Below are 21,608 nucleotides of genomic sequence, written 5' to 3' on the forward strand. Positions count from 1 at the left end.
AATTTTAGGGGTCCAAGGTTAGCTACAGAGATCTGAAAAGTCACATCCTAAACTTGTTTTTATTCACTACAAATTTTGTGCCTTGAAAAAAAGCCAAGCTAACACATACCTACTCCCCCAAAACTCAGATAAAAAGTAGGAACACCTCCATTCTTTTAAACATGGAAGGTCTATTTACTCTTCTTCTGTATCAATCAGTGGAGTTTAAATGTCTTGGAAAACAGCCTGTGTGAACAGCAGAATAAGTTAATAAGTTTTCTCCACTCCAAAGGAACTTGGTAAGAGGCTGTTTTGGTTTTTTTTTTTAATTTTTTAAAATTATTTTTATGATGCTATTTGTATAGATAATAAAGTTCTAAAGTTAGAATAAAAAAATAGATTCTTAATCATTAGTGTAATAATTTCATCCAGAAAGCAGATGTCTCACATTTAGTATCACAGCAAGAGCTTTTTATATTGCCTCCAAAAATATATGCTGAACTGTGTTTAATTACTTTCTTAAACAAATAAAAATGAATGTTGTTGTACAGAGATAGTAAGAATCAAAACCAGAATAAATTTGAAGTGCTGATAAAAAATAGATTATGCTGACCATAGTGAAGCATTTTTTTTTAAATTAGCATTAAAGATCTAATGATATGCACAGAGTTTCACATTATTTAAAATAAATACATGTATAATCAGCACAATTCAGTTTCATTTAGCATCACTATGAATCTATATAGAGAAGACCTATTTTTTTAAATCCAATTTACGCATCTTGACACAGTCATAAAAATAATCTCCATTTCGAAGGACTGAATTTATTACTTTTACCAAGAATTGGCAAGTTCTGGAGAATGGACTGATAACAGTACTGTGGCCATTATACACAGAAATCAAATAACATTGAATGCAACAGTTAAGGTCTTTTAAACATTCTTTTAAACAAATATGACAGATGCTAATGGTGGAACATTTGGAGATGGGGTTTCTTTTATTTGAGGGGGGGGAATACATTTCCCTAATCAGAAAATAGTTTAAAAATAATTTTATTCAGCAGGGTGAACAGTGTATGCTCAGGATTTCTCAGAGAACAGGTGCTACAGAACTCTTTTCACTCCCTTTGAAAACAGGGTTTGTTCTGTGGTCCCTGTGAAGAAAGAGGTCTGTTTTTCCAGATCTCCCAATACTATTTTGGAAGCCTTCCATGATGTTAGTGAAGGATTGTGAGGTTAAAACATTTATCTTTGTGGTGAGTTCCCTGTGACAGTTCCCCAGCTGATGAGAGTTTGCAGAGAAGCCTGGAGGGTACCCAGGGAGCAGTGCTGGCTGCTGCAGCCCAGCATTTCCAGCTCCACAGCAGCAGGGAGGAGCAAATCCTCAGAACACCGTGGATTGTTTATTTCTCTGGATGCTCCAGCACATCTGTGATGTTCTGACCTTGCACAAGGCAACTGGGTCATACAGAGCTGTGAAGGTGTTCCTAGAGGCCTGGAATTCGTTCTAGGTGTTTGTGAGCCTCCCTGAGTGGAAGAATACTCGTCTGAAACAACAGGAAGAGCACAAAGCAAAACACCTTTCCTTTGATACTACATACCAATGCCTGGAGCAAAATTATGTTAACTGCAAACCACAACTAGCAGTCAAGATGATGAAACCTTTCAAAATACATATCTAAACTGAATATTCTCTGAAGTCTGGTCTCCAGCCTTCTCAGTCTTATCCAGTGGCTCTTAAGGATGGTAACTTAATGCTCAAAATCCTTCAAGGACTTTCTCAGTCTTTACCAAAAGCAAAAGGGTGAAATCTATCTAAAAACTATATTTTTTCTGCACAGGACAAGAGCACAATGATTCCTGAGTCATGTAGAGGATGCACTGTTGGGCTACAAAGTAGTTTGGCATCACATTAAATGAATTGAAGTAAGGGTCTCCATTTCCAAAATCCATTTGCCAAAAAGAAAAAAAAAATCTGTGAACAAGACCCCATTTTAATAAGATTGTAAGAAAAAAAAAAAACCCAAGCAAAAATCAAACACAACATGACCTAAGATTCAATCATCTGAATCAAATACAGCAAACCAAAAGTTTCTTTAAAAATTTTAGAAACAAAATGCTGTATTTCGTATAGCCATTAAATCAATGATGTTATAAGTCTTTATAATACCATGGTTTGGAATATAGTATGGGAGATAAAATTCAAATGAAATTATTATTGTTTGTGGGCATTACCAAGAAAAATAGGAAAATGCATTAATTTCTTCAAATATGAAGTAAGCAATATATTTAATCTGTTACAGAACAACATTGATTATTCTTGAAGAAAATCCAGATGCTTATGGAGTTACCAGTTCCTAAAACTGGTAAAAGATACATAATGCTAAAACTCAGATACAATCTTATGTGATTAATGATAAAAGAAATTACTTAGTAAACATGCGGCATAAGTGATAGAATTACTACTACCTTTTTTCCTTTAGCAAAACTCAAACAAGAACCTCTCCTGTGAAAGTGGATAACCATCAGATGGAGAAGCTATTAAACAATGCCTTCTCTGTCCATATGGAGGGCTCAGAATGAACGTTGGCAGCACATAGCCAAGGACCTGAGTATTTTCCAGGAGAAAGTGATAGTCAGAGGAGCAGTTTCCAAGAAGTGGCATGTGCTCACGTGTGGATTTTTAGCTCTGCGTACAACTGATTTATCTCTCAAAACTGCAGCAGAGAAAAGTGTGCGCTGATGTATTGAAAAATGTACAGAACCTTAATGTATTCTGCCCCCCACCCAGCTATTTTTGTTACAGTCACACCTTTCTCACACTATTTTCTTGAGGCATAATTTAAGCCTGCATCCACTCATGCTTATAAAACCTTAGCAACTTCTGCTAGATAAAAGCAGAAAACACAGATGAAAATATTTGACCATCTTGGAACATACAGCAGAAAAGGTGTGATGAATGAAGCAGTAATATACAAAGAACGAGACCTAATGAGCAAGCAAAATATGCAGAATATCAAAGGCCTAGTGTGGAGCATTATGTTTATCAGAAAAAGCAGCTGCTCTGGGAAAGCTCCAGCTCATGGCGTCAAATCACAATGAGTCATCATCACCAATTCTGCACGCTCTATCCCATAACCAAAAACCACACAGACTAACCAAACGTTCAAGCATAAGGCTTATCTTCAGATGCAAGATGGACAGTCAAGGGGTCTACAAGTTTGTGAAACATTATAATTATAGCATTAGCCATTTCCATGCTGGTTATTCACCCTGATTTAAATTCCTACTGGTGAGTAGGCACACTGATGACAATAGTACTACCTGCTTTGGTATATGATCATCCAAGTATGGGAGGTAAATTTGGATTAAGATTCATCAAGGTTAAGATGGTTCAAATCATATACCAAAAAGATAATTTCTTAACAGCTTGCCCATGAAAACTATTCTGTGTAGAAGTGGAATGATTTTATGCCTACTGTCATTATTTTTTTATCACAAGAACTAGAACTTCTATAAGCCAACAAATTGCCTTTATTTCTGCACAATTTCATAGTTCTGAAAAAGGTCGAGAAAAAATAAAATTACTTAAAGATTTGTCAAATTATATAAAGATTATGTGTAAAGTAGAAAAAAATCCATCTCATTTTTGAAGCACAGTTTTATCCAACTTCAGTGGATTCACTCAAACTCATTATCACTCTCCAGGCTCCATCTGAAATGCCCCAGTGATACGGATTTTTTTGTAGAACTGAAAAAGAAGCTCAAAAATGGTAGCTCAAACCATGTCAGACTATGACATATGCCTAAAAATTATGTGAATAAAAAGATAAAGACATGAATGCTTTTAAAATATGCTTTAGTTTTTTGTTTTGGTTCAATTTGTTTGGCTTTTTTCTTATGGGATGCATTTTGAAGATATCATCTACACTCATGGTATCTAGAAAGTGAGGATTTGGAAACACATCATCCTTCATCATCCTCTGGTTACAGGTACAACCATCTTGATTAACTTTCACCTACCCTCATCCCATCACCCAAAAATTATAATTTCTCTGATCCAGAAGTTCAATTGCTCATATTAGTATACACTCATGTAACTTGCTCATAATTTGTTCCAGGCTAAAACATCTAGTGTAACCTAAATACTTTAAATAGTATCTGTTTGCTAACAGAACTGAGAAGACAATAATATGCTTAGCAGCTGGAAAGGATTTTGCATAAAAAGTGTACTGTTACTGTGTGTATATTTCTAGCTCTCTCTTTTTTTTTTTTCCTGTCTGATGGCATTTGAGATTTTCATGCAATGCTATAATTTTCTAACTTGGAGCATTAAGAGAAAAAAACCCACAGCACATATCAAAAAATAAGGAGATTAGGTATCACTAGCCCTTACCTGTGCCCATAAGTGGTAGGAAAACCATGCAGTGAATTTTTAGGAGTAAAGTGAATGTAAAGATATTGCTGCTATAAAACCAGGTTTAGTTCCCTTATATTTTGTGCTTTGTTACTTTTAAATCAAAAGTCCAATATGAAACTGATGTGTATGTGAAAGAATTAAAGTCAACTTTCTGCTCCAAGAAGACAGAGCTGGATCTCAAACCTGCTGTCTCCATGCTTTTCACTTGGGGCAAAGGCAGCCTAGGGAAGCAGAAAAAGTTCAAATGCTCATGCTGCCCTGACAGTTCTTAGGGAGGAGCCCTAACAATTCCCTCAGAGCAGGTCAGCTCCCAGCTCATCTCTGCTGAGAATGACAGTCATAAAATCAGTCGAGCCCTATGTTTATTGGTTTAGGATTTCCTTACACACAGATTGTAATTTCCCAACCTAGAAGTACTTATATGTGAAACAACACAGTTATACTTGTAAAAAAAGAGTAGTAAACCAAAACGGAGACCAGTTTCCATCTCAATGTAAGGATATTTTCCTTGGCAAACACAAATTGGATTCTACCCAGTCAAAATACTTTCTCTTACGAAACCCTGTGAAGCACTAATATTGCAGGGTCTAACTTAAATAACATCTATTCAGCTGGCAAAATGATAATAACAGTACAGAAAGCCAGACTTGCTTCTCAGGCTTTCAGAAAACATTGCAGTTTTATCCTCCATAGTCTTGCAGCTCTAAAAGAAGTAGGGATATGTCATAAAAAGCTTCAGAAAATCTTATTTGGAATGCACTGTGAGCATTTTTTGCAGAATTAAGGTTGTGCAACCTTTTGGTTTAGGAGTAATTAAAGACAAGCACTTGTCCACTAGCATTCAGCTTGCATTCATTAACAAAAAATAACAAGAGGACTTTTCTGTAATTTAATTAAGTTGAATTACTATTTCAGAACTGAGGATCATGATGGTCTCATTTTTTTCCTGCTTAACATGTTCCTTAATAAAGATGTGCATACATGTAGAAATTGAAGGGTGATGGAATTGCTTCTCAGGAGAGCATGTATTCTGTAGCAGCAAATGGCTTGTATGAGATATCTCTCAAGGTTTGTGATGGTCTGTCCAAAACCAAGTTAGAAACTGAAAGAAAGCAGTGATCTGGAAGAAACTTGCTAAATATGTGGACTTTTCTAGTCTGTTTCTATTAAAAAAAAAATGGATTTTTGTATTCTGCTCGTGAATTAAACTGTTTCAGCAGTGTTTCTTTACTCAGTGTGCAGTGCTGCATGAACACAGCTGTGCTGCTCCACAATGGCTTCTGTGCTGGCAGCTCAAATATCTCAGTGCCACAGTCTTTCGCTTTCCCAACTGCAAGGGTAGCACAGGAAGCTCATCTGGCTCCTTTCCTGCTCTCTACACATAACCCAAATCAACCACACTGGAAACGGAAAGCCTTGCAGAACTATAATTAAGAGACTTAAATAATGCCATCATATTTTAAAAACAAGTCAAACATATTCTCCATGGTACTCACTGAAGCCCCTTTGTAGTGCTTTATAGACCCTCTCCTTTATAGAAGAGAGGGACTCTGAGAGGCCCAGAAAGTACAATAAATCACCCTCTTGAGATGGTTTTCTCTCTCCTAACTACAGAAGAATCCTTGAAGGTTAGCTGACTTATTGATGGCTAAAGTTACCTGATGGAAAATCCACCCATGAGTGCATTTTGAATCTCCCCAGGCTCACAACTTTGGGTCAATTATATTTAATATTAGAAGTAAGATCATGACCCTGAGTGATAAAATACTGCTAAAAAAGATGGGAAGATACAGAAGATGAGAAGGAAAGGTGCAGATTACTGGTAATAAAAAGGAGAAAATTACAGGAATTAAAATACATTGCCATATTTGTACTTACACCTAAAATTTAGGTGGCTTCACATGGAAGGTTAGGCTGTCTTTTAAATTAATTAAATAATACTTAACTTTCAGAGTACATCTTTATCTTAACTCACAGATTTTGAAGAAAATGCAGGAATTTTAAAATGTAAATATTTAAAGTTTGCTTTCCCAGATGTATTAATGTGAACCCAATCCATAGCTGAGGATTTGATTTTAACAGGAAACAATGACCATTCTGACATGTCTGTGCTTCAGAAAGAAAAGACAGACTTTCAAGAACTCACAGAGAACATAAACCCAATACTAATTTTTTAAGATTAATATATTGTGAAATAGATATATTCTAGTCACTGGACAGTAAGTCCAGGAAGAATCCATATCAAATTGGTCTATCAAAGAATTGCAGGCTACTCATCCAAAAAGAATTAACATGTAATGGTGAAGCTACACATTATAAAAAAAAAAAAAACCCAAACATTTTCCAACTTGTTAAAATTCAGATAGATTTTTTTTTTGCATGAAAACATGTTGCTTATGTTATAAGAAGTTGTAAAAGGTTAATAGGTGAAGGCAGCTAACTGCCTGCCTACTGCCAACAGATTGTAGATAGTTTTGCAGACATTGACAAAATAAATATTCGGGAAATTCTAATGGTCTTGTCAACTTAATCCTACTTCAGAAAGGTTTCATTCTAAACAGGAAATAATAAGTTTCAAGGGTTTCTTTTCTTCCACTTCCCATACCAGGGAAGACTTACCACAAACATTAGAGTTTTCCATGAAATTATATTTATGATTTGAAAATTGCTCAAGGAGCATTAGGAAGTATGAATGCCTAGGTGAACTTGAATAAATTATATTTTTTAATCGTCATCAAATCTGTTTTATTGCTGTAGAAACCTATGTAAAATAAAATGTAAAAGCTTGATTAGATTAAGTTGAGCTATCATGCTAGTCCACTGCTGCTTTCAAGGACACAGAAGCCATGAAGACTTAAATATCTTAAATAGGAAGAGCAACAAAGGATTGGTAAAGATCTTTTTGAATAAAAAGTGTGTCAAAACTGAGTGTTTATGGGAAGTGATATTAACTTCCATCTGAAGCCTGATTCCCTGAACTAAAACATTTTTCTACTTCTTTGGGCATTAATTTATTTTATGCTTTCGCCACTTGAATACCTTCTGACAACAAATGGAGACAAACTGGTGAAGTAGTGATGGAAAGTGTTATTATCACTCACTACATTGTATCTCCTATGTGAAAGGAGAGACATCTTTAGTTCCCCAAACTGGATACTAAGACCTTGCTCTAAAATCTCAAATGTATGCCATGTTCCCGGTATTAGTACCTTTCTGTATTTCTAAGTGTTGCTTTTTAGCGCCCTAAAGTGGATTACCACCTCTGTCAAGGGATTTAGTTGCCACTTTGGATGATACTGGGTTAGCATTCAGACACCACCAGCACTTTCCAGCATCCACACAACTGCAGCACTGTCTGAGCTCAGGCTGCTCATGCACCATCTCCCTCAAGCCCTGACCCTGCCAAGGCTCTTGGGCAGTGAACTTGCTTGCAAGAGGTAGCAGTCTCACCCCACAGAGATAACATGCTTGCCAGAGTAGATGTCACATGCATGGGAGAAAAAAAATTAAAAAGATAGAAACAAGACTTTCTGAAACTGCAGAAAATTAAATTCCCTCTTGGGAAACAGACAAGCCCACACCATCTGATCTACAGAGAGTATTAGACTTAAGACTTAGTGCCTCCCAAGAGGTTCCCATTAACCAGAAAGTACTTATTTGACGAGACAACTTTTTAATTTTCCCCTCTTGGAACTGTTCCGTTTGATTTTAAATATTTATTCAGCCAAATAGCAAGCAATTCACTCCACAGACTGATGTTATTCTGCTCTTCTGTGAAGAAAGGGGGTCAGGTTTAAGTTCCTGCTCCATTAGCTATTTAATCAATTATCCAAATTGGCAAGGTTTCAAGGGGAGAAAGTCACTAACTTCATCCCAAAATAACCATTCAGTGAGTAGCTAGGGCACATTTCTGACCTGAAAGTACCTCTGAGTGAAATTTTTTCTCAACTTAGGAGTGTGAGTATATGTTTAAAAGGTCATCCACCTCAGTGGTAAGTGCTCTAATTACTGGATATGTGGGCATCAATTAGCGACATGTTCTAATAATTTTGGAGAAAAGGCAAATCTGCCTTATATGTTTATTTTCAGGGGACAGTAGAGGCCTCCCCAGTGCTGAAAGCAGATGCCTTAAAAGCAAGGTTTTATGTTTATTACTGTCCCCCCATGCTTCCTTGAAGCTATCTGAAGCTTCCGTTTGCTGATTTCTCTTGTAGCTCCTCTTAGCCAGAGAACTATGTAATGTCATGGCACTGAAAAGGAATTATGATACAGAGGGGACTGTTAATCTCAAGGTCTGTTTTAAATTTTACCCAACCAGGAGTTAAGCATCCCATGTAAGATCAAAAAGAGGTGCTTCTTTCTGTTCAGGCTTCACATTTTGTTAGCAAGGTAAACTTATTTTTAGAAACTGGAGGGAAGGCAAAAAGATATGGAATCAAGATTTCTTTTAAAGTAAAAGGATAAGAGATGTGCTAGTGTTCTCCTAATAACACTGTGATTAGATTTGCCAGCCAAAATGTTGACAGTCTGAGTTTAATTCTGCTGATTTCCTGCTGTAGTCATAGCACTGCAATCTACTACTCCCAGAGACTGTATTGAAATAAAACACTGGCCATACCTGTAGGAGCCATGTCACTATATGGTCAGAATGATGGAAATAAGTATTTATTTGCCCACACAGCAGTGGTGAATGACTCTTTAGCCTAGTTCCTGACTCAGCTGCCCAAGGAATGAGTACCTGATTGCAGTACTTAGTCCATGAGCCAGAACAATTAAATATTTACAGTTCTCAGACTTCTTCAGTCTTCAGAAGTCCTCGGATTCTTCTGGGGATAGAAACAAATAAAAATTTTAAGACTAAGAACTGAGTTAGGAATGTGCAATTTCAGGACAAGGTGGTGGAGTTGGTGGTAGAGGATCTAGGAGATTGCCATCTGACTGGGAGTAGTGTGGATTTGCAGGGAATACCAATTGCCATATACTGGTTAGATTTGAATGCAGCCTTGGTGTGCCTGGATTAGATTTCTTTTGAAGCAAAGTAAACAGTCTGCTTATAGTCTGTACCAAATGTACTGTAACCTGCCATGGGGACATAAGGATCTGAACTAATTAGTCCTATGAAATAGCCTCATACTACTTCCAGGGTAGTAAAATTTCATCTGAGGACAACAAACTGGATCTAGTCTCTGATCAAAACATATTGTTCACATGCTTAAACATAAGGACCTCTACAACAGATGCTGTGCTCTACTGCTCTGCTCCTATTGTGCTGAATTGTTTGCTAATACAGACAAAAACTTCCAAGTCACATTTTCTGCTGCCTAAAAACCTTTATAGAGCTGTAAGCCTCTGTGTGGATTTTGCTCTTGTTCATCACTGATAATTGTTAGTGAGAACTTCAGATATCCCCCATTTTTTTTTCTCCCTAGGGCAAGTAAAATAATTTTCCAATAATTAAGTAAGAAGGGATAATTGGGGAAATGATACAAAGGACAAGATGGAAATTAAGAACTGAAACAAAACAAATATGAGGAACAAAGTTTCACAGGAGGAAAGTTTCACAGAAGTTAAGAAAATGTTAAGTAATGACTAAGAGAGAAAAAACTAGAAAGGAAAACAGGTGGTAATGACTCAGGAGGAAAATACTGTTTTGAAGCAATACCTTGTAGAAAGCTTTCAGAAATATACATAACATATACACATATATAATTTTGTATACATTCAAAAATATACATAACAGTAGAGATCTAGGCTGATCAGAGATTATCTTCTCAAGTCTGTATCAGCCTTTACTCATTGCTGCTGAAATAGCCTGTGATTATCACATATTACCTTCCCTTCATGGCATCAAAATTGTCGCCCATATTTTGGGGAAAATCTATGCTAAACCAATTTTGTACTATATGGGGAGGCATGGCTGGAACTGGGGATTGGGAACTTAGAGCCTTGGCTTCCATTTGTAGCTGTGCATCTCTGACCTCCAGGGAGGGATAATTCTAGAGCAATTTTTTTCTACTTACCTGAGAACTATAGATAATCCATAACCATTACACAGCATTAAGCACTTACAAAAATAGGGCACAAACATCACAATCACTTATTCTATAACAATGAAGTGAAAGGAACAAATACCTGCAATGTGAGCAAAAAGAATTACAAATTAGGCAAGTCCAACAAAGTTTGAGAAAAAAAAGATCATAAATCCACCACAGTGGATTTATGCTCTAATGGGGGGAAAAAATGAACTCAAAACTGCTGAGATTCAGAGAGGAGGATTTTTACCAGGTAGGGTGTCTGAGGACATAAACTGCTATGTTGACCAGGAAGAATAGTATATGTGTGTGTATGTATATCTGTATATTTGTATGTATCTCTATATATATCAATATATATATTTATATATGCATATTCCTATATGTGTATATATATATGCAAATTCCTATATAGGTGTATATATATATATATATATATAAAGAATTATATGTTATATATGCATGTATATAAGTGCACACATATGTGTACATATATATATGTGTGTGTATACATATTAATACAAACTAAAGGAAATATATGGTTAAGACACAGTGATTCTGTTCAGCACATTAGACTATTGCCCTTATATGCCTTAACACAGAAAGCTGCAGGTTTTCCCAGTAACATTTAATAGGATATGGTGTACTTCCTGTAGGTTACAGCTGCATGAAATATTTTTCAGGGAAGAATGAAGGACAATTTGATATTTTTACACCACAAAGAACCCTTGGAATTGTGTAAATTTCAAGAAAAATTGTTTTGAAAGAGGAATATTTTTCAAGTTTCTCTTCTGAAATACCTTTCCACTGCAGTGTCTTTTCCACCATAAAGAAATAACAAATTGGTTTGGTTTTATCATAAACAATCTTTTAAATTTATCTACCGCTAATTTGACCTAGAGCAGAGTTACTGACTGAAAAAACATCCACTCCTTAAGCATTCAATTTATGTTTTTGTTCTTTTGGAGAACTGGTGAAATTTTAGAATTTCCATAAATTAAATAATGTTTTCATATGGCTGAGTGCTTCATTGATAACATAACAGACTCTTCTTCTGTCCTTTTACTGAACTGAGTTGATTCATTCATACTGTAGTTTGTGTGTACACACACATAGCAGCCATCTTCCTATTCCTTTCATTGATTGCATGAAATTAAATTATTTTCAAGCTCATGCTGGATATTAACAACTGTACAAAAATTCTTGGCCTTGAGTTTCATAGCAGTGCTGCTGTGCCTCACTCCAGTGCAAGCAGTTTGGAGTTCCTTCCCACTGAATATTGGTACCACTTGCCATGAAAGGCTTAAACAGCTATTATCCGGAAAGATCTATAAACCAGATGTAATTATTGCTGTAAATATTTTTTTTTCTTATGATTTATTTAAAAATACAGATGCTCTCATCTGTTTGAATTTGCCTTTCCTACAATGTCTGTGGAAAGAAGACTTTTCATCTCAATGGGTCCTTAAGAAAACACAATTTATCTAGCCATGTGCATTTTAACTGCCAGAATGTTTTAAATGTGATTTTTAAAATTTCTCATTTCTTTAGTTTCATAAATATTCTTTAGTTTGAATCTCAAATACTGCCACCTTGTGCAAGTGGGCATGCAGGCCAGTGCTGGAGGTCCAGCAGGTCAGGAAGCTGTGTACAGAGCACTGAGGCTCAGCGGGTTCAAGCAATTGGAAACTTTGGCTGTGTCCCCCAGGAAGCTCTGCTGGGGAGGCAGCTGGTGGTTCCTTTGCTCCCCAGGCATGCTGCCTGGAAAGTGTGGTTGGTAAGCATCTGTAGGGAAGGCATGGACATCATCCAAGCAGGGAAGCTGAATCCCTTCCCTGAGCTCCTACCTTCCAACTCTAATACCAGTCCTAATACTGAATGTAGGACATCAGCTGTCTCCTAGTGTAGCTGGTTGAGGTGAATGTTGTTTGTGGCAAACATTCTCACTGGAACGTCTCCTAATTATTGCAAGTTCTAGAATTAGCAAACTTGTTATGCTCCCAAATGGCATTTGTTGGATACTACTGAATTTTCTTTCTCCATTCATCTAAATGAGGTTGCTTAAAAACTCTTTTTTAAGTCTGGTAGTTGCAAGAAACTAATTAGCATTTGTGTCAGAGCAATCTTACTTCATTATGCTTAAATGCTGGCCTTTAAACTACGAGTACTTAGAACTGCTGAATAACAGTCTTAAGCAGCTAGTTTGTGAAAATCTTCTATTGTCAGCTGAAATAAATCATAAAATCAGTATAGCCTAGGTTGATAGCCTTGGCTGATAAATTTTATTCCAAACATACCATACAGGCAATAACTTGATTTCTAAGTTTATTTGGATGTCCTCTTACTCCATTTAAATGCCATACTCAGCAATAGTGTAGTAAAATATTTCCCACTTCAAATTCTAAATTTCAATGCTTTATGTCTTTCTGTTTTTCAAGTTAAATTAGTCTTCTATTACTGACCAACACTAATGTCAATTCTAATTTCACAGCATGAACTATTTCCATTGAAAAATAATCTTGATGGAGAATTCCAAATTAATTTCTACCATAAATTCTACCCTCTCCCCCTAAGACAAGACTTTCACTGCTTTGCTAAACAGTGAGGACTCAATTCTGGTAAAGTTAGAGTATTTGTCTTATGAATAACTTGATGTACACAATTAGTCAGTTTACTGGAATACACACACTCCCTGAGCTCTGCACCTACACAAACAATTTCAGGATTGATGCCTTCATACACCATAACTCTAATTTTAAGGGAGCTATTTCTTCTCTAGTTTAAGCCATGGAAGAAACTTTACTGAAATTCTATTCTGTCAGAATATGTAGTGCCACTGAAATAGCTATGCTTCCCAAAATTGAAATTTTTTTGCTGGTTTTAGCTTGAAAGAAAAAAGAAATACTCAAATTTCTTCTGATGTGTTGGTATGCATACTAAAATATTTTGCCTTTTAGTCTACCCAAAACACTTTGGTGAAGAAACTGCTTTTTGAAGACTTCTAAATTTGTGTCTCATTTCAAAAGGAGATATTTGAAATCTGAAATGTCACTCTGAAAAACAGAGAAAACTGTTTTTGATGCTTTATGAGGCTGCTTCACCCCGTGGTGTCTGGCATGGTCTACTTGCCACCTGCATCCATCTGTCCGTGGTTACTAATCTGCTCTGGTACTGCTGTTGGTACCTGACTTCACAAGATGTGGTGACTCATTTGAAGAAAGTCCTTGAGTATACAGGGAATTAATGCTGCTTAATCATTAAAATAAAGACTCTTGACAAATACAAATGCCCCTGACCTCCAATAATCCATTTATAAAAAAAGCCCCTCACTCATTGCCTGAGAAAAGTAATTTTGAAGGAAATATATGTTTTATGTCATCATGACCTTCAAAATTTAAACTTTACAGATCTCTGCCCTCACCTCCATTCTAACACTGGAATGGGAAAGCAGGCTTTCCTGCAGTTTCAGCTCTAATGCACTTTCTCAGTTTGAAATTCTTGTAGTAGCTGTCCTTGATAAACTAAGAGGAAGAAGACATCTGTAGAAAAGACAAGAGACCTTTGAACAGCTGGATTATCAATTAAATATTCATTTTCAGTGCTGGTGGCTTTCCTTAATTCAGCAGCATTACTTACATAGTAAGTTTAGACTGTAACATAAAATTATTACAATAGTTTTAAGCTGATTTTTTTCCAAAAGAGTACTAGGTTTGAATTAGACAAAATAAGCCATTTTACCTAAATTCCATGATAAATAACAGATGTTTATTTAGTCTACACTTGGTTTTCTATTTGTGTATTCATTTGATCTTTTAGTGGCAGATGTGGGGGGACAAACCCAACAGCCCAAACATTAGTACTGGAATGTTTCAATTTATCCAGGTATGGGAGTGTATGGTTAAATCATTGTCTACTGTCACATCAAAAATGCAGCATTATGTGATAAAGAAATGCAAACAACTATGGGGCTGTCTGCTCATGGATTATATATGTATTCCAGAATCAAATATCTGGCATTAACAGTCTCTCTACAAAATTTAAAAAAAAAATACAACCCAACCCAAACCAAAAACAAACAAACAAACAAAAACAAACCAAAACAACAACAACAAAAAAAAAAAAAAACCAAAAAAACCCCAAAACCTGTGAAAGCACTTTTTAGAGCAAAAATAAAATATTTGTGTGTTGTTAATTCATTTCTCTCTGCCCCAGTTTCTGAAATACAAATAAGTATTTCCAGTAAGATATCCTTGAAGAACTAAATGTCTCAGGGGATGGGTAATCACATTTTTGGAGCCTTTCACCTCTAGTTCACTGATTCAAATACAGCCAACATGCAGTAGTGACGGAAAATCATTACGATTTGAAAGCTGGTTTGTGGCCTGTGTGAAATGAACTGGTATTTCACTCCATTTCTTAGAGGATCTTGAGAAGGCACTTGGCACTTCTGAAAGCACTGATGCTGAACTCCTTGCAGGATCCAGTCAGGTCCCCATGGAGTCACAACCAGGGCAGGTTGCTTTGAGGATGACAGAAGCTGAAGTTATCAACTAAAATCCCATTCCAGACAAATTTCCTCAGTAAGCTGACCACTTGGAGCAAATTGGTCCTTAGCCACCTGGAAGATCCCAGTGGGCAAAAATTTTCTCCATGTCAAGGACCCAGACAAGCCAGGCTGAAATGGTAGATCATTCTGGGGTCATGACACTGAACTCTTGCCTTCCTGTGCTCCACAAAGGCAGGAAGAAAACAGTTTCATTTTCCATTTCTGTTAATCTGGTACTTTTCACTAGCACTAAATATACTTAATTTAAGAGGAAAAACAGCAGAAAAATGTTTGTTTCTGCAGAAAGAAATGACTATATTTTTTGAGGGCCAGGGTGGCTTAGACTCTTTCCTTAGACAGAGGTACAACCATAGCTAGGAACAGTTAAAAAAATGTTCTTTGTAGAGATCATACCTGCCACATTCTAGAAAATGTCTGAAAATAATTTTTTCTCATCAGACACAAATTATCTCAGTTCTGTTTCTCAGCGAAGGATTTACATTACCGAATTAATGATTTAATCTCTACATTCATGACTTATCTTCAGAAAAGTTACATATATTTTTATGAAAATATAGCATTTCTTTTTCTGAACATTTAATATGTTGCATTAGGAATTTCCTCAGAGGAAATAAAGAAAAGTCTATCCTCATTAACTGCAAGATACAACTTGGGGAAATTAAAACATTCAGATGTCATGTCAGTTATATACATTGTCTTCTATGATGTCACATTTGATTTTCTTTTTTTATGACTTTGACAGCATCATATTAAAAATTTGATTGCACTATGACAGTACAGGCTTTGAATTATTCAGCTTATGAGTGCAGTCTTGCAGGAAGACTGTTTTGTACTTCTTGCCATTTCTGAAAAAGTGACATTTAAAAAATGTAAAAAGAAAAGGAAAATTTTTAATAATAACTAATTAATAACTTGAGCTTGGCAAAGATAACCTCATTTTAATAGTATATCACACAAATTAAAACCAGATTAACTATAGCATGCAGCATATTTCAAAAGTCACTAGAAACATTATTCTCAGGTTGACATTTTGGCCCAGAGAAATAGATGGCAAGACTCCAATTCATTTTCAGTGAAGTCAGGACTTCCTTCTAACTGAAGAAAACCCATATATTTCTAATCTGGTTTTAGTAAGTATCACTCTGAATCCTTGTGGCACTTAGCTGAATTACTTACTCTTCTCTTCTCTTAGGATATACTTGAGCTATTAATGTCTACTGAAGTCAATGGGGCTTTTTCCATTTGGCTCCCATAAGGGAGTCAAACACTTGGTGTTGGAGTCTCTTGGGTAATTTTTGCAAATCTTTCAGAGTATATACTCTGTTTTTTCCTGTGATGACTTTTGACCAGCTTTCTTTTATGTTCCATTTTACCCTGTGTAGTGTCAAATAAGTGCAATCTGTTGGTTCATTTGTATCAAATAACTTAATTTGTAACCCTTTTCAGAGTTTCCATGTCTGTCTTTTCCTCATTACAATTTAAGATTATTTTTAAATGACTAAGGATATTTTTAAATCACTAAAGATAGCAACATCTACCCTCCATCTTGATTAAATTCATCTAGTCCTTTCATATCAGAACCTCAGAACAAATATTGCCATTTTAAGAAAGATGTTATTCCCACTCACTAATATGAAATTTTAGTGGTATCAGATATGAAAATATCATTCGAAGTCAAACTTTTTTCCAGTAAACATAACTATTATTGGGTCACAATAAAGCTGCCCCTAGCAATAAATGTGCTATTCTTTCTCACAGGAATTATCTCAGCTGAGCTCTCTGGGCATGTAAGAATTATAGGCCTGAGTACTGCTTAGGAGGGTAAAGTGTGGAATATTCCATACAAGACACAAAATAAACCCTTCCAGCTATGACAATGGGAAAATTACAAGTGATCTTTTCATGTCTTGATTCCTCAAAAATGGATAGCAGGGATGTCTTTGGTTCTGCTTACAGCAGTGCCTGGTGAGAATTTTATACTGATTTAGCTGAAGTCAGAATCATGACAAAAGTTATACTAAGAAAAGTGCTTACATTCCCTCAGAAATATCTGATGTTTATTCAAGAGTTTAGTCTGTCATTAAATATATGTATTTTGCTGTTCTTCATCTCTCCTCCAGCATCTCTAACTTCCAACTTGAAGATAACAAGAGTGCCTGTTTTCATTATAAGCAGTGAAAATTAGTTACGGATCACTTACACTACATTATTTTAGTTCACTTATTTAACCTGAATCTAACCTGTTTCTACACATGAATCACCCTGGGACAGCATTTTTTTCATTCTTAAATAAACATTTACATATTTGTGTTGCTTTCCTACTGATAAGCCAAACTTATTTCAAAGTGTACAATTGGAAACAAGATATCACAATTCAATAACATTTCATTCTGCAATATCAATATCAGTTTTCAAATATTCTGGCGGAAATAAAAATGCAGGAGCTACCAGGACAAAATCCTCTGTCCTTATCACTTGCTGCTCAGTCTCTAACCAAGCAAACTCCAGTCGAAGACAACAAATGATATCTGTACAAATGCAGAGTGAAAATGGCAAAGAAATATATCCCTCTACCAATTTTATGTGTTTTTAACATCCATCCTCATCAATGGTTTCGGGGTTTAAACACTGTTTCCAAAAAACTGACTAAATTGAAATCAGAATGAGTGCTTCCCTTAGAACTATTTGTGTTTTGACTGAGAACAGTCTGACCATTAAAGGTGACAGAGAAACTTACTTCCTTTATAACCTTTAAATCTTATTGTTTCAGACTGCCACTAGCTGTTGCAGGTGAGATGTGCTGAAACCATTCTGATGAGCCTCAGAGAGATTCCTCCCTGCACTGCAAGGAGAAAACTATCATCCTGTGACTTGCACAGAAAAACAAAAATCTACAGAATTACAAGCCTTTTGCAAATTATACTCTTTACTTGAGAGCACTTGAATCCCTTTACCCAGTGTAATGGAGGACTAAGGAATCCTCTATAAGTAAGAAACAATACTATCAAAAAGTGTAAGCAATACACATGAAAAAGCACAAGCCACAACCAAGGAAAAAAATCCAACAAAATTTAGCAAAAACCAGGAATTAGGTGCAGCGGGAAAGACATTTTCCCCCAGCCTCCTCCAGTCACCAGCGTTATCACAGCACCAGCTTCTGGAGAAGGGAGTGAAGATTGAGTGTGAATCTTATATTTGTACTTATTGGCTATTTGGCAAAGAGGCAAGAGGCTGCTTTCTTGCTGCCTTTTTTTTTTTTTTTTTTTTTTTTTAATTTTTCCCTCAAATTAAGGCAGTTTCCAGGTCTCTAATATTACTCTGTGCCAGAGATAAAAAATAAAAGAAGCGGGGAGTGCTGCTGCCATAACAACCCTTCGGCAGGCAACTATTGGGATACAGATAGTTACTGTACTAGCTACCACCAGCCGTGTGCATCATGACACATAAAAACCAGAAATCCCTTTTCAGACACAGCGTCCCGTCATTTGCACTCGAGGCTCTGGGCAGCGAAAGCAGAGCAAGCAGAGACTTCTAGCCCCCCCAGCGTCACTTTATTTATTTAATCATTGGGCTGGGGGAGTGTTAGAAAAGTCCATTTGAGCGCTGAGCCCTCCCCGAAGCCTCCCCCCGCGCCCCGCGGGAAGGGCCACGCTCCGCTTCACCCGGCGGCTCCGGGAGGGGGACCGGGACCCTCCGCCACCTCCCTCCGGGGCGACTCCGGGGCAGCCGCCAGTTCTGCTGAGCTGGGTCCTCCCGCCCCACCTCCAAATGGTCCCTTGCAAAAGTTAAAGCTCTGCCGCCTCCCCGCGCAGCCCGGGGGTGCGGGCTCAGGGGGCTCGGGGGGCTCGGGGGTCTCCCGGCTGTCGGGGTGTCCGTGCGCGCTGGTGCGAGATCCCCGTGGGAACGGGCAGCGCTGCCCGGGAGGGGCAGCAGGGCGGGAGCCCCTTTGCGCGCATCCCGGCGGAGCCGCGGGGACATCCCTGCTGCCCCGCGGACCTTCCGCGCCCGCGGAGGGGGCGGCAGAGCGGGCCGGGACCCTCCGTTCCCCCGGGGAGGACGCATGGGGTGAGCGCGGAGCCTCCCGCCGCGGCCGCCCCGCTCCCCCCGCGCTCATCCCCGGGGCCGCTCCGGGATGGGAGGCGCGGGAAGCGGGGGATGCGGGGCAGGTGCTTTGCGGGGCGAGCGCGCAGGGCCCGGTGACTCACCCGTCCGAGGCGGCGGCTGCGGATGGCGCGGCGGCGGCGCTGCCCCCGGAGCGCGGGGGGCGGCGGGGCAGGAGCAGCAGCGGGCGCGGGAGCAGGGGGGAGCGGCGGGGCCCGGGCTGCTCCTGGGCGCGCTCTCGCTGCCCATCCCCGGCGCTGCCGCCGTCGCCGCCGCCGGAGGAGGATGCGAGGGAGAGTCAGCCCCGGGCGCGGGCACGCGCAGCGGCGGAGCGGGGAGGGGGGGACCGGGAGCGGCGCGGGGGCGCGCAGCGCAGGGGGAGCAGCTGGGAAGCTCGGGCGCTCGCTCTGGCAGCCCTCTGTCTTTCGGCGCTTCCATCGCCTCGTCCCTCAGCCTTCATTTTCTCATTCTTCTACCCTTTCTCCGTCTGTCCCTCATCGCCGCATCCCACATCCTCCCATCCATCCGTCCCTCAGCCCTCCATCCCTCCACCCGTTATCCTTCATCCCTCGTCCATCCATCCCGCCATTTCTCAGCCCCTCCGCTCCCCCGGCCGCGGAACCGCCGTCCCCTCGCCGTCCCCTCCCCGCGCCCTCCGCTGCAGGGTGTCCCCGGAGCTCCCCGGGTCCACGGCAGGCGTGATGCTGCCCCCGCTGCGCGTTCACACCATTCCCCCTTCCCTTTCCCCCCTCCCTGCCCCCGGGAAGGGCGACCTGCTCCTCTGAAGGGCAGGAGGTCCCCAGCGCCGCTCCCTCACTCCCTCCCCAACCCCTAAAGAAAAAGCACTGCCAGAGCTTTCCTATCCTGCTCTTCCTTTCTTCTTTTATTTTTTTCCCCTTTTTTTTCTTTTTTTCTCCCCACACGGCAGGAGGAAACAAAACGGTTCTGTGGTGGGGGGAAAAAGGGGTAAACAAAAGGAAAAATACAGAATACAATAATCATTGACTGTATGAAAAACGAACCATACAGTGGATTAGTTCTTAAAAGCAGTCTTTCAAGCCCGCTCCTGAAACCTAATGGATTTCTTGGATGTTTGTTTAGGATCAAGAGTAATAACTTAACATTAAAAATAAAAGAAGAAGCATCTCAGAGTACACTGTGTAGAGAGGAGACCTATGAATCAAGTGAGTCAAATAAACAAGTACACAAAAAACTGGCTATCAACTCTTTATCCTCGCTCTGAACTCTCCCTGCATTATATAATGTTGATAAACTGCTGCAAGTCCGTTTGGGGAAAAGATACAGCAATGATGAGAACATACTGCTTTTTATTAGAGTGCATTCGTATCCTTACCTGACAAGTAGTTGCTTCAGAGGTTCATTTGCACGTTTCTCATCAACTCTCCAAGTAAACAATTTACTAGATGTTCAGTGCAGACATATGATTCCCTGGTGTCACTGTCTCTGTCCTAGACGTTTCTGAAAGGCTTGTGGATTAACTTACTGTGCTCTTCTGCTCTGCCTTGTACCAGGAGCTGTGCAGGTATCAACAGCTCCCACTTGTGAAGCCAGGAAAGAGAGAGATTGGGTAGATTTCCACGTAGCTCCACAAACTGCTGATTTGCTGCAAGGGCTATAGTCACTTAGCGAGTAGGTCTGGTCTTCTAACAGGTTTATTCAGAAAGAGAGGCCAAATTCACTGTGGACAATACAAATATTTCTATAACCATGGTGGGAATTGGTTCAAACCACTGCGAGCTTGCTGTTGGCGTGACGGTATTTCTGAGTGCAGCTATTCTAGTAAGAACTCCCTGGGAACAAGAAAAATTACTCCCAGGGTACAGGGAAAGGTACTAAAATATGCATCTTTTTCATAAGGTTATTGAGAGAAGGTCAAGGATCTGTCTGTTTCCCTGCAGCTATTGGTAAAAATATGTACTAGAAGGCAGATTAAAGCCCCTGGCTACAGGATATCTTATGCCTCTGTAGGCTCAACCAAGCTACCAAATACAATCAGAAAGGGAAGGAAAATTACAGGTCCAATTCTGGGCATTGGTAAAGCCAGGAGGAGAAGAACTCAATGTTTCATTTTGAGCCATTGCTGCCTGCAAACAAACACAACAAATTACTCAGTCTTTCAGTGTTTTTATCTTCTCTGGTCTTAGTCCTGGATCTAAGCACCCCTATAACTTGCATATTTTTGCTATTTTGTCTGTGTTTGTCTCTCCCCACCCTCCTCTTTGCCTACTCCAGCACAGGATATAGGCTATTAAGAGAAATGGAAGTAGTCAGAGAAGGGAAATTGGGCAGGGGGAAAGATTTGGGCTCTGTATGGATAATAACATCAGCCTATCAAGCATGAGTGGCAAAGAAATTGGCTTATATTTTTTTTAACATAATCAATATAGGAGTTTAGTATGTTTCGTGTAGTTTCTGATATAGTTAATTTGTTTTTTGTTTCTCACTTGCTCTCTAGTTGCAGATAAATTACTTCAGTAAGACAATATAAT

General features: G+C 38.9%; 1 protein-coding gene across 4 annotated transcripts in view; it reads right to left on the bottom strand.

The window, feature by feature from the left end:
- FUT9 (fucosyltransferase 9) overlaps positions 1-20,635 on the bottom strand; it is a 104,188-nt gene extending 83,553 nt beyond the window's left edge. For 2 of the 4 annotated variants that reach the window (XM_085056319.1, XM_085056316.1), the window contains exon 1: positions 20,453-20,635. Coding sequence is in view for 1 of the 4 variants with exons in the window: in XM_085056315.1 (XP_084912441.1) it covers positions 19,203-19,536 (334 nt within the window). In the remaining 3 variants the exon portion in view is untranslated. Of the gene's footprint in view, positions 1-19,202; positions 19,619-20,452 lie in introns of those variants that run through there. The other 2 variants (XM_085056315.1, XM_085056317.1) reach the window with 2 other exon arrangements.
- Between the last annotated feature and the right edge of the window lie 973 nt (positions 20,636-21,608).

Source organism: Lichenostomus cassidix, chromosome 3 (genome assembly GCF_008360975.1).
Source record: "Lichenostomus cassidix isolate B80296 chromosome 3, HeHo_3.0, whole genome shotgun sequence".
In the NCBI taxonomy this organism is placed as follows: domain Eukaryota; kingdom Metazoa; phylum Chordata; class Aves; order Passeriformes; family Meliphagidae; genus Lichenostomus; species Lichenostomus cassidix.